At 39.9% G+C, this 13719-nt stretch overlaps 1 protein-coding gene across 13 annotated transcripts in view; it reads right to left on the minus strand.

Moving 5' to 3' along the window:
* Window positions 1–13719, minus strand: part of DROSHA (drosha ribonuclease III) — a 137909-nt gene that overhangs the window by 29942 nt on the left and 94248 nt on the right. For 10 of the 13 annotated variants that reach the window (XM_064270918.1, XM_064270916.1, XM_064270934.1 and 7 more), the window contains 4 exons: window positions 10549–10608; window positions 9150–9249; window positions 5588–5690; window positions 3270–3340 (listed from right to left, as the gene is read on the minus strand). In XM_064270918.1, coding sequence (XP_064126988.1) covers window positions 3270–3340; window positions 5588–5690; window positions 9150–9249; window positions 10549–10608 — 334 coding nt within the window. Of the gene's footprint in view, window positions 1–3269; window positions 3341–5353; window positions 5443–5587; window positions 5691–9149; window positions 9250–10548; window positions 10609–13719 lie in introns of all 13 variants that reach the window. The other 3 variants (XR_010318327.1, XR_010318328.1, XM_064270964.1) reach the window with 1 other exon arrangement.

The following is a 13719-nucleotide window of genomic DNA, read 5'->3' on the forward strand; positions in this document are numbered from 1 at the left end:
TTGTTGAACTGGTGTATACCTTGTATATATTTTCACCAGAATTTTAAAAAAAGCAGGGCACAAATAAACATAAATAATATGTCTCAAAGTACATGAGCACAAAAAACAATTCCTAGTGAACAACATAAAGGGGGCTGAGAAAAAAGGAGACTGGAAAAGCAAGTAGGAATCAGATTATAAAAACTAGTAAATGCTCTGTTGAATAGTCTAGATTTTGGTAGATGATAAATAAATCAAAGGAAGATTTTAAGCGAGTAAGGCCATAATCAAATCCGTGCATTAAAAAGACAATGCTAAATGTAGTATGAATGGTACACTGAAAGGCTGGCAATGACAACCAGTTACGTAGTTCAAGTGAGAGATAAGGAGGACCAAGATTAAAACAGTAGGATGGCCAAGACTGAACCAATTCTAGAGACATCAGAGACAGAATTGGTAAGATTTTGCAACCAAATGGAAGCGGGGAGAAAGCTTAGGTACAAAAAAAAAAAAACCCAAGTTTTCTGGTTTAAGACAAAAATAAAGGAGGAGAAACATATTTGTGGACAGAAGTGATGGGTTCAAATACTAAACAGGTTGAATACGAGGTGTCTGTGGAGCATCCTTGTAAAGCTTTCCAGAACAGAAGCAACTGAAAAAGAGTTGGAGCTCCAGAGAAAGCTGATGATCGTGCAATGGGATGTGTAAAGAAGAAAAAAGAAAAAAAAAAGCAAACATAGGAAAGATTACGTAATATTTATCTTTCTAAGGGAGTCCCCAGATGGTGCAAACGGTTAATGTGCTTGGCTGCTAACCAAAAGGTTGGCAGTTCGAGTCCACCCAGAGGCACTTCAGGAAAGGCCCAAGGACTTACTTCCAAAAAGTCAGCCACTGAAAACCCTAAAGAGCACAGTTCTACTCTGAAACATGGGGTTGCCATGAGTCAGGTCAATTCAACTACAACGAGTTATCTTTCTAAGAAGGTCATCACAATGATCTAAATTAAACAACGGATATGAAGGCACTGGGTAAACCACGAAGGATTGTGGTTTAAAATATTGAAAGATTAAAACCCTGAAAAAGTAAAAAGTGTCTTCGGCTGAAAAAGTAAAAATCTGTTCAGACTGAAAAACTAAAAACAGCCATGCTGTTAATCGGACTGGGAGGGCAGACAGAGATAAAGCCAGCTGCAAAGTGAAGAGGAAACAATGCTTTCCTCAAGGTCGCATAGCAACTATAACGTGCCATAAGGACCCCTCTCTGAGTGACTACTGTTTCTTGCCAATGTTGCCCCTGACCTGCTTTGCTATTGCTCACCTCCTGGATAAAGATTACTGGAGATAAGCAATTGCTATGCTGCCCTCACCTCATGACAGAACATGATCCCAAATTAATCCCTTCCTTCTCCTAATCTGGGCTCAGAAAAGGCAACCAACGAAGAAGAGATCCCTGCTTCCCCAGCCCCTCCTCAGAATCAGGCAGCAGAACCCAGGCCTTATAAAGGATGCTCTATCCTCCCTCTGATGAGAGTTCCCTCCCTCACCCCACAGAGTCAATAAGTCTGACCTCCTCATTCTGTAGGTCATCCCTGGCTGTCTTTGGCTGATCAGGTTTTCACAATACCATCACGCAAAAAAGCACTATGGTTCACCAACACCTCTCACAAGCTAATGCTAAGAGATGTAAACCAATATGGAGATATCAAACGAGTCAGAAAGTCCAACCATACTTGAAAATGCTCATGTGGAAAGACCATATATTACTGAGTCCTACTGTGTTTCATAAAAGACACATTAAAAACGAATTCTGAATCTCAACCGTCCTATTTGTAAGATAATGTTCAGACTGTTTTTTCGTTTAGTACTTTATTCATTTCCTTCTTTTAACAAACATGTATTAAATACTGCACATGGTAGTCTTGCACTAGGTACTGGAAAAACAAGATAAGCTTGCTAAGTAGACAAGTGGGAAAGAAGCAGTTTAAAGAGAGAAAAAAATTTAACCAAAAATTCTGATGTAATTAAGAACACAAGGTGTACAAGTGCCTGTAATTCAGGAAAACAGAAACAAAGTGGATAAGGGGGTGTGAGTAAGACAGGAGAACGGGCAGGAATAGGCAGGAGTCAGGGGAAGCGGCTTGGAGGGGTGAGGATGAGGACTAGTGGCAAGATCGGAGGGAGAAAGCCCAGTAGAGAAGCTGCTGAAATTGCCAACAAAAGATAAAGGCCAGAACAGATATTTTAAGACCTGAGAAAAAGTCTGAAAATACCTGCCATCTGCTACAGATATAAATCAGGATGCACACTTGTTTGTATGTGCAGGAGAAGATGCGGGACGCAGCACGTCTGCAGATAATTTCCCCATCAGAGGGACACCCACACATACCAAAGTCATTACATATATCCACAGAAACAAATAAAAGAGCCAAATCCTCAGGTATGAACATCGTCCACGTCACATTTTTCAAGCCTACTGATCCCTTTATTTCTTAACTATTCTAAGTGATACAGTAATAGCATCTGACAGCCACTTAAGCTGCAGGTTTCACAAAGGCTGAAGACACTGGCTTCCTCTGTGCTTTACTGCTCCGTGAGGGCTATTTCATTCAATTATAATGGTATTTCAAATTGGAATACAGAGTTGCCGCTCCCTTTAAATGTTAAACTGGCTTGTTTTGGTACAAAAAGCATCAAATATGCTCTATTATATGCAGGATTAAAAAGGGTATCTCTAGCAATATTAATAGCCTAATGTACCATTTAATATACCATTTTAGTAGCAACAGACTATTTTAGATTCTATCATTTTTTCTTAATGTATAATTTACTAAAAAAAACTTCCACACTCCATTCATAGCCCTATCAGACACTCCCTATAAACTTTCTAAATACATACACATTTATCAAATCTACATAATTTACAAAAAAAAAAAAAAATCCTAAAGAGAAAAGCCAAAAGGCTATAGCTTCAACTGCACCTGCATGGGGGAGGTACACAATGACCATAAAATATAAAATCATAATTAACTTCAAGATACTTCAACATAAGGCAAAGTCCTCTTATATTCCTATTTGTGTTTAATTTACAAGTGACCATGACGAAAGATGGGGTTTCAGGTAGAAGAAAAAATGCTAGCATAAACGAATAAGCTATTGTTGATGTACGTGAAACCTATTATCTAAGTGGCCATTTGGTTTCTTCCTCACTCTCTTCAAAATATGGACTAGTTGAAATAATATATTCTGTAATGATATATAACTGAGAAAAATCAAATGATTCAAGATAAATACCGGATCATTAAAGAGTAAGCGTCCAAATAACTGCTTGGCTTCCTCCAGGCTTCCCTCCAAGTAAACAGCTCCTAGATGAAAGGAAGCGTATGCCAAAAGGCAGGCTGCATTAATATTCAGAGAAAATTACATATCTCTATAAAAAGCAAAAAGGCAAGCCAAAACCCATGCACAGAAAAAAACTGACACGATCAGAAGCAATTGTTTTAAAGGTAATGTTTTCCCTCTTTTAGCTTGCTTTGTGTTATAAATTAGACTGAAATACACAATTCAGTGTACTAAAATATAAATCTCATTGTATATGAAAGAGGCAAATATGAACTATCATGAAGGGTGTAAGTATGAACCTTGTTAAGGGACTATGCAGAAATACTTGATTTTAGGAGAAATGCTGTTTTATTTTTTATCTTTATGTTTTAGACCAAATACATACAGGAATCTAAAGAAAAAAACCTGAAAGACAAAATGAGAGCCTAGGTCAATGAAGGCTTCTGTGTATAAAAGCACAGGTAGCCTTTGCCTTTGATTAAATAACTAATTACCGTGGATACATTTAGCATTAGTCAGAACCAAGACTACAGTAATGTTTTAACTAGGTATCAAGACTCAGATAACTCTGGAGTTGTTGTTGTTTGCTGCTGTTGAATTGGCTCTGACTCATGGCAACCTTGTGTACAATGAACAAAAAGCCCAGTCCTGCGCCATCTGTAGAGCAGTCGTATTTCCTTGAAATCATATTTTATACCTCTCTTTAGGAATGCTATTTTCATGTAAAACTTTAAGAAACTTAAGTTACCAGGACTTTTGATGACTAAATACATTTAATACTTGTAGTAGTAACAATAATAATAAAAAGAGGAGGAGGAGGAGTGGTTATAACCCAGGTACCATGCAAAGCATTTTCACATTCTTATCTTCACCTTCCTGGGGCATTGTAGTAAGAGGGTGTTAGAAAGACTTAAAAGATTTGGGTTTTTCTTAGGCGATCTGGGGAAGGGTTTAAGAAAGGAGAACTCTGCTGTAGATTGAATGCTGTCAAAATTGAATATTAAAATCCGTACAACAACTCTATGAGGCAGACGATACTATCTAGAGCTCATAGACGGGGAAACTGAGGCTCAAAGAGATTAAATAACTTGCCAAAGACACAGAGCTGACAAATGAAGGAACTAGGAATTGAATCACGCCTGCTGGCTCTGAAGCCAACCATAACACTACTTGTCAAAAATGTCATGTGTACAGATCACAGTAATTCCATGTGACAAACTCTCTGAACAGGCATATCTGTGAGAAACAGACATCACTGTGAATAGACTATGGATAATTATTAAACAGCTCTTGTTACCACCATTAGCATAAAAAAAAGGCAAGCCTTTATTTTCATTTTCAAAGGAAGAGGGCACAAATGATAAGGAAGTACAAAGGCCTTTGAAACACAAAATGTACTTAATCATTTGTCTCAAAAAAAAAAAATCAAGAAACTGTCAATCTACTGTAGCATTTAATTGTAAAACATACTTGCAATCACTACCTAATTAACTCCTCACAACTTTCCCGTACGGACAGCTAACTTGTATTCCGTTACAGCAGCGAAAGAAGAAACCAAGAAAATAAAGTCCGTGCGTCGGTCTTGCTTCAAGTGAGTAAATAATAGTTACATAGGCTCAAGCCCTGGGATTTTAGAAAGGCAGTGTTTCAACATGTTTAAATCAAAAAACCTTGAGAAGAGTTTAAACTGGCAAAACAGATAAAACAAAACACATCTGTACACATAATGACAGGTAGCGTTATGCTCGACTCCAGAATCAGGCAGACATGATTCAATTCCCAGTCCCAACATTGGCCAGCTCTGTGTCTTTGGCCAAGTTATTTCATCTCTTTGAGCCTCAGTTTTCCCATCTATGAGATACAGTACCACCTATCTCACAGTTCTTTTTCTTCTCTGTTTGTTTGTTTGTTTGTTTGTTTGGGGACCTCACTGGCATCCTAATTTCTTTTTAGTTATCTATGTGATCCTGAATCAAATCTGGAAAGTAATTAGCCTCCGTATCAATTCACTTCAACTCAATTCAGTAAATACTTACCAGACATCTACCCAACATCAGATGCCGTTTCAGGCGCCAAGAATGCAAAGAAGAGCAAGCACCATCGCGGCTCTGGAGGAACAAAATAACTACAATACAACGTGATGGTGTTACACTGGGTACTTCATATGCTCTGGGAACAAGTAATTCTGCCCCAAGTCTCAACTCTGAATTTTATGTGCTCTCCAGATATCTTGGACATGTAAGAAACCGGATTATAAAAAGAGAAATTACCTATCAAGGCTTCAAAACAATTAGCCATTGCATGTCGGAGGTCTGATTCTCTACAAAGGTCAGGTCCGTGAGCATAAAGCATAAATCGGTCCAGTTCAAGTTTCTACAAAATTCAAAATGACAAAAAGTAAGAAAATGACAAAATCACAACTAGTAATTCAATATCTCCTGGTGGGAATGGGGCGTTACAAATAAGCTAATATATTAGGAGAGCTTAGTCTACCGTTCATTAAGAGCTTTGTATACATGGTTCAGCTCTGACTAACCCTGACTCTTCCCCAGACAGGCTTCTACAAACTCCAGTAGTTCTACAGGTTAAGAACTGATCAGAACTGAACTGTCCAATGCCAAGTTCAGACCAAGCACTAGTCCAGGTTGGAATAAGACTCTGCTTACAAGACCATGGGCCCCTGGCTTCACTCTAGTAAGTCTAAAAAAAAAAAAGGAAGCCACAAATTCAACCCAAAGTTTTAGAAGTTAGTTTACCTCTTTGATTACAGTTATGTGGTACTGATATCTATACCACAAAGAAGAGATTTATAGATGGTATAGTAAGGGGGGACCCTCAGAAGACTTCAAAATGCCTATTACTGCTAAATCTTTATTAAAATTTGGTGAGGATGCTTGGATCCCTACATCTCTGTCTTGTGTCCCCTTTATAGGCCTCCATACTCATCTCTGAAGACTCGGTGACACTCTCTGAGCAATGGGTGGGGCTTATTTTAAGTGCTCTGGGAATACTGTTTGTAATGACCTGTGTTTCCTTTTTTTCTTTGGCCTCATTCTCAGAGCCAAATTTGTGGCCTAGTTCAAGAAATCAGGTAGGACTTAGGAATATATCTGTGTGTGCTGACTTTAGCTCTGGCTTCATTTAACTGTCTTACCCATATTTTCCCTTTCCCTTGATTTCTGTATTATACAAATCAACTCAAATTCTTTTATAACTGGATACAGCATACTTTTTTTTTTAACAGTACTCCTGAGACTGAATAAATGATAAATAATTCTTTCCATAAAAGGAAAAGGACACAAATATTACAACTCTATGTTTTCAAAATGTTTAAATCTGCTTTCATTACCATGTAATTCAATTCAATAAATACCTACCAAGCAATACCACGCCACGTAATATGGAACAAGTCACAAGCCAATGAACAATCTAGGACAGTATTAGTCTCACCAGCCCCCAGACAAAAAATACTCAGATTTTTTATGTCTCGGTGTGTATGTTAAATATCCATATCCATTTATACTGGAAAAAGCCAGAGACAATAAAAACAAGACATATATGCTATTTGTATTTTGTATTGCTAGGAATTCATGAAATAATAATGCTCACATGGAAATTTTGACTATCACAAATGGCAGAAAATGCCTCTTTTTCAAAATCGATCCTAAAGTACAAGGCTTTATAGCAGGATATATAAATTTCACCTGTTTCACAATTTCACAGGGAAAATTCAATTGCTTGCTATCTCTGGAGCCTGCCTGAGAGTGGACAGCAAGCCATATTTTACATTATAAACAACTATTCTGGAAAGTCATGAATTTCCCAACTTCTAATATCATCTATTCCACATTCTTATTTTTTCACAAAGGGATCCGTGGAACTTTTAAAAAGGAGAGAGTGGCATTTCACTGTGTATGTGCTGAAATGTTCATTTCTCTGGGGAGCTTTCATTAGATTCTCAAAGGAGTCAGCAATCCCCCATCTATTTCTCCACCCACAAATGGTTAAGAACCAGTAATGCTGACAGAAGAAAGGCGAGACCCTCACAGCCTTCTGCTGGGGCAGACGGGTTTTGAGTGGTATACGAATGTTGAGGTTTGGGCATGGGGCAGAGGAAGATTATATAGAAATCCCTGAATGTAAAAACTGGACATCACTGTCATTACCCATGGCTTTGCACAGCACCCAGTGTTCCATGTAATAGCCTCTGATTTCATGCTATGGCTATCTCCCATACTTTATAAATACCCCTTTACAATTATCTGAAAGTTATGCAACTCTATTACATTGTAAACGAGAAGGAAACAACGGGGCAAGGGCAGGGATAATCTATTTATTAACATGTGTTTTCCAATGGACATTTATGTGAAATATCAGCAAGCATATTAACAATTAAATCAACTAAGCACTGCAATAATTTTACACTTTTTACATAGAATTTTATATAGAGTTACCCCATTTTTTGTGAAGCTGCTAAAACCAAGTTAGCATACCTGTTGCCTAAAATTCTTCATTAAGACACCACTATCTATATTCTCAAATGCCACTGAGACTGGTTCAAGGCCTTCCACTGTAACTATGAAGATAATATTACATAAAATAAAGCAATGCATTCTTTCTAACACAAAAATCACAGACTAAAATTAACCACATTTTGAATATAATTAATGCCTTGGCAAGATCAAATTAAGAATCTGGAAATAAAACTGGGATGGGTTTTTAACTATTCTTTTCTGTCAAATCCCAACTTTCACAACAAAATGAAGAAAAAAATAAAAATTACTTAAGACAAAAGTCAAAGAAAACCCACAGAAGTGTTCCCAGTGGCTCCTCGGTGTTGAGGATTTTAGACTTACGGTTCCACCCACTAGTGAGTAAACCCAAAAGTCTATAAGATGTAATCATTTATAATAAGAACAGTGGGAGCAGCAATAAAAATAACTAGCTCCTATTAATTTATGAACACTTCTGTGGGATTATTACGAACAGGCACTGTACTCGGCACTTTGCAAAGGGAATCGTTAAAACACAAAGTAAAATCTCATGTAATCTTCACAACACCCTGTGTGGCAGGTGCTAATGCTGTCCCCGCTTTACAGATGAGGAAACCAGACTCAGAGAAGAGCACAGTTTATCCACGGCCACCCTGAGGAGGGGTGCAGACTGCTGGGCCATCCAAGTTCCCATGTCACTCATCTGTTCTGATTTACTATGAAAAGATGCCACATGCCGATGGGACCATCAAGTCAGATAATGTAAGTGAAATGCCCGGCATGAATCTGAATGGAGAAGGGGCTATTTGAGTTACCCGACTAAGTCAATGCGGCTGGCTGGACAGTCTACATCCTAAAACTTAATTAAACGGATTTGTGCTTTGAGGGATTGTCAAAGATCTGCAAAAGTACCTCTTTTAGATGTAATTGGTCTGAAGCATTCTGTTTAAAGTTATAATTCTCCTTGTTGAAGTAAATTAAGAAACAAAGGTAGTACAGAAATATTACCCAAAAGGAAACTACAAAATATTTCACTTCTTTTGCTCTGTTCCTATGTTGTTTTTCCCCAAATGTTTAACTCTGCTCATGTATATCTGTCAAGTTTTTTCCTCACTGTTATCACGATACCTCACCATGGAGTACATCAGCTACTGGGGAAACTCACAAAGGTACCAGAACGAGGAAGGCTGAATCCTTAAAACCCAAACAAAAACACTTCTATAAAATATTACACCCTTAATATACCCTAAAGAGTTGCTTATTCAAATGCAAAATTATGCATGGACTGAAGAAGAGAATGTCAGACTTCAATTACAAATGCTTCAAGTGTTTGCTCTACCTTTGCTAGCATGGCAAGGTGTTGATTCTGGACGATGGCAGTCCGATAGGTTGCTAATCCTCCTTCCTCCAGGCTAGGAAACAAATAGTACAAATGGACACTGCAAAAAAAAGAAACACATAAATAAATATGCACCACAACGTTCTGTCTGTAGCTCTGAGCCAAACGTAGGCCTGGCACACAACAGTCACTCAACAGATACCAGCTGAATCAAGCACCTGACCATTCAATAGTAGGCACTGTGTACCTGAATGTGCTAAAACCAATTCACCCATACTGTCACATCTATTTCTGTTAAAAGACTTCTTTGAAATCTGGTAATAACAAAGACCTGAAACAGCAGTCACACACTGCTAACAGCAAACACATCTGATGCTCCGAAATTGGGACTGGGAACAGATACTTTTCCTCAGATTTGGTTATGAGTGACTGCAGGAGAGACTCCTGGGGAGCCCTGGGTGGTGGCAGTGGTGGCACAGTGTTCACAAGCACAGACAGGGACAGTGGAAAAGAACTGAGAGTGGCACACACGGCTGGCTCTGCTCTAAGGACGGTCCTAGACGGGCTCGTGAGGAGGGCATGGGTTTGGGAAGAAGGCCGCCCAGAAAACCAGTTCAGGCCACAGCAACATCTGATCTCTCCTAAGTCTCATACCACTTCATAAGATCAACTGTTAGTCAAGACAGCTGAGCTTCCTTAGTCCTACTGTGTCCAAGAAAAAAAGGCAGGCCTTTCTCATTATGCCCTTCTTTTGAAAAGAAAGGACCTAAAGGATAAGAACAGCTCAAGACAGTTCCAAGAGAAGCATGAGTTATCTCTTTAAAAGAGAAATTATATGCCTATGGAAAAACAAAATGCACTTCCCACCCCTACCTCCAGATTAAGAATCCTACAACACTTCTGGGCGAAACATACACACACATGCACAAGCGAACACACTCATGCTCACACACATGCACGCACATTCAAAAACCTAGTCATTAAAACTACTTGTAAACCTTACTTCCCTTGAGGTCAGAAAGAGTAAGAAAGGGATAAAAGACAAATCCTAGAAAATGAAATGACATTTTAAAATATCATCCCTTTCTTTATAAATTGAATATAAGCTCTGCAGCATCCAGACCAAGACAAGCTGATCTCTTGTGGCTGTGAGCAACTTTAACACGTACTTGACAGGACCAAGACACTAGCCTTTCATCTTGTAATCCTGCTCATTACAGTACCAGCGAGTGCAAGTTGGCAGGGCAAGAAGTCACAGACATGTGGCTTTTAAGCGCTACAGAAGAGGCAAACTACACAGTATCCCAAAGCCTTATGTGGCTAATCGCAAAGAAGGTACTGCATTAAGTATGTTACCTATAAAACGTAACAATTTTCAGGGAATGGTAGAAAAGCATACCTGGTCAGAAATTCAACAACAGCATCACCCAGGAACTCCAACCGTTCATTGTGGTTAATCCTAGAGTGAGAATTCAAAAGATCACTTAAAATAGCATGCATTTACATTCCCTCCCTCTGCTGAAAGAAAAGGACACGTGAGGGTTAGCTCTTTTAGCACTCAAAAGGTTCTACCTTATTGCTCCTAATCAGGAACGCCAACCACCATCCTAGCCCGCAGGCATCAGGGCCTGCCCAAAGAGAACCCTGGTGGTACAGTGGTTAAGTACTCGGCTGCTGATTGAAAGGTCAATGGTTCAAACCCACCAGCCATTGCACTGGAGAAAGATGTGGCTGTCTGCTTCTGTAAGGAAACCCTATGGAAATCCTATGGGGCAGTTCTACTATATCCTATAGGGTCTCTCTGAGTCAGAATTCATCTTGATGGCAATGTGTTTTTTTGTTTGTTTTTTTTTTAAATCAGGGCCTGAGCAAAGAGTATTCTAGCATGCCTTGTGGTACAGGCTTTCTAACCTGGGGGTCTTCTTGCCCTGAAAATCAGACTTAAAGCATCCACAGAAGTCAAGGAGATAGACCCCTAGTAATTGTGAATCTTTCCACATTAGTGTCAAGCAGAGCAGAGAATGGAGAATGCATTCTAGAGTGGGTTAAAACTGAATACTGAAAAGCCTGGCTTGGTACAGTGTTCTAAGGATGGCTTCCCATTGTGCAAAGGCTAAACAACCTAGCATCCACAGTCCTTCCAAATCCTGGCTAATCCACCTTTTCACTTTCCACTGCCATCCTCTTACACCTAGGCACTGGGCTCCTGCTTCAAAACTGCCTGTTACTCTCTGAAAAAGACATCCCCTAAATACTCAGTGCCTCTGCTAAGGCCAAGCTCTCTGCCATCCTACAGCTTTCCACTCTCCCCTGTACACTGGGCCACACGGAAAACCTACTCCCTCCATCAAGGCCCAGCAAAAGTGTTATCTTCTCTGCAAGACCCTGCCTTCCCTTCATCAAAATGAATCCTGCTTCCCAGGGCACAGACCACTCTTTACTTATAATATCTTAATTTTATGATGAAGTCACATCTCACAGGGTGTTCGTTTTTCACATTAGAGGACAAGGCAGAAATGACCAGGATAGCAATCCAGGGAAAACCTCCTCTGCCTCTCAGAAGTCCAACATGGCTATCTTCTCAGTCCTGAAGTAGATCACTGTCTCTTTGGTCAAGCAGAGAACACGGCATGATCTAATTAGTTAGGGCTTGAAAAGGCTACTCTGGCTGCTACACAGAGAATGGGTGCAGGTAGGAGATGCCCTGAGGAGGTAATTACAGTCAGCCCAATGAGAGATGATGGTGGTTTAGGCTGGGGAGATAATGGTGGAGAAGGTGAGAAACAGTCTGATTTGGGATACATTTTGGAGATACAGCTGAAAAGAATTGCTGATAGTCAGAATTTGAGCAAATTAAAGAATGAAGGTCCACTCCTAGATTTTAGCATAAGTAGCTAGGTGAAGAGTAGTGCCATTAACTGAGAAGAGAAAGACCAAAGGGACAGCTGGTTTGGGGGAAGCACAGGAGTTGCATTTTGGACGTGTTAACTTTGTAAAGCCTATAAAACACCCAAATGGAAAGACATAATAAAGTGCCGGGTATATTAACCTACTATTCATGTGTGTATGTGTGTTAGGTATGTGTTAGGTGCCTCTGAGTTGGTTCCAACTCAAATAGCAACCCCATGTACATACAACAAACAAAAAGCTGCCCAGTCCCATGCCATCCTCACAATCGTTTGGACCCATCATTGCAGCCACTATGTCAATCCATCTCATTGAGGGCGGATCTTCCTCTTTCTTGCTGACCCTCTACTTTACCAAGCATGATGTCCTTCTCCAGGGACTGGTCCTCCTGATAACACAGGTGAGGACAAAGCTCATAATAAACCTTCAAGAGTTAATGTTTAGACAGTATTTAAGGTGACAGAACTAGATGACACTACCTGGGGAGATAAGGCAGCTACAGAAAAGAAGGGGTCCCAGGGTTAAGCCCAGGAGAGGGTCAAGGGTGAGGGGTGGAGCAGGAGAGTCAGCAAAGGAGAAGGACTGGCCAGGGAGGTGGGAGGAAAAGCAGCCAGTGTGTTATCCTCTGAGCCAAAGAAAAGAACACAGTTCGAGAAAGGAGTGGTCAACTGTGCCCAGTGCTACTTAGACTCAAGTAAGATAAGAACAGATCGCTGATTCAGTCAGTGATCTGGGGACATTCCTGAGGACCTTGATGGGTAATCCCTGTGAAGTGGTGGAAGTAAACCTAATTAAAGTAGGCTGAGAAAATGATGAGTTGTCTGAAGTTAAATGGGGAAAGAACTTCAGGGCTTGTTTCATGGCTAGCTGCTGCAAGACAAAATCTGGAATTGAGGGATGCAGAACTGAAAGAACAAACAGAAAAGACACCATTCAAGAAGGAAGTGGGTACACTGAGCCCCTGGGATACGAGCAAGGAAGGCAAAGAACAGGCCTGGGCCTGACAGAAGCCAGTTCCCTGACTCCAGTGGCTTCCTTAAATATCTCTGACATAGACCCTCATCTTCTCAGCAAATTCAATAATTGACTATCAAGTCTAAACCTGTCTGGATTTCAAAGCCCAGTCTTTTATTACGTCCCATCATACCCACTCATGTTATCTACTTTCAACAGTAATTTTCAACCCCAATCTGGCTGATCTCCTCACTGTATCATACACACATCATTCCTTCTCCTTCCATGTTACTTCTTCCAAATGCTGCTCACTCTTCAGCATCAGCTTCAGCTCAGCTGGGAAGCGGACGCCTGCCCTACTACTGGAGATCACCAGATGCTGGCTAACTCCCTCCATTCCCACTCCCACAAGACAAACATTTATCACTCAAATTATAACAAAATTACATACTGTCCTGCACTGTTCTCTGTTTCTATGTGCCAGTTTATTTTCCATATTTAAAGTCTCCCTATAGTTTCAGTATGTAGTAGAAAATAAAAAAAAAACACTTGTAAATTAAATGAATCTTGGCTACCACATCATCTGCTTGGGAATCTGGGTTCAATTTTATATCATTTCACCTCTTTCATGAATAGATTTATAGCCAGTAATGGAAAGTGGGAGGAAAAAAAGCAAAGCCATTCAATTTATGGCTGTACTGAAGATCTC

This window comes from Loxodonta africana, chromosome 2 (assembly GCF_030014295.1).
Source record: "Loxodonta africana isolate mLoxAfr1 chromosome 2, mLoxAfr1.hap2, whole genome shotgun sequence".
NCBI classification, from domain to species: Eukaryota; Metazoa; Chordata; class Mammalia; order Proboscidea; family Elephantidae; genus Loxodonta; species Loxodonta africana.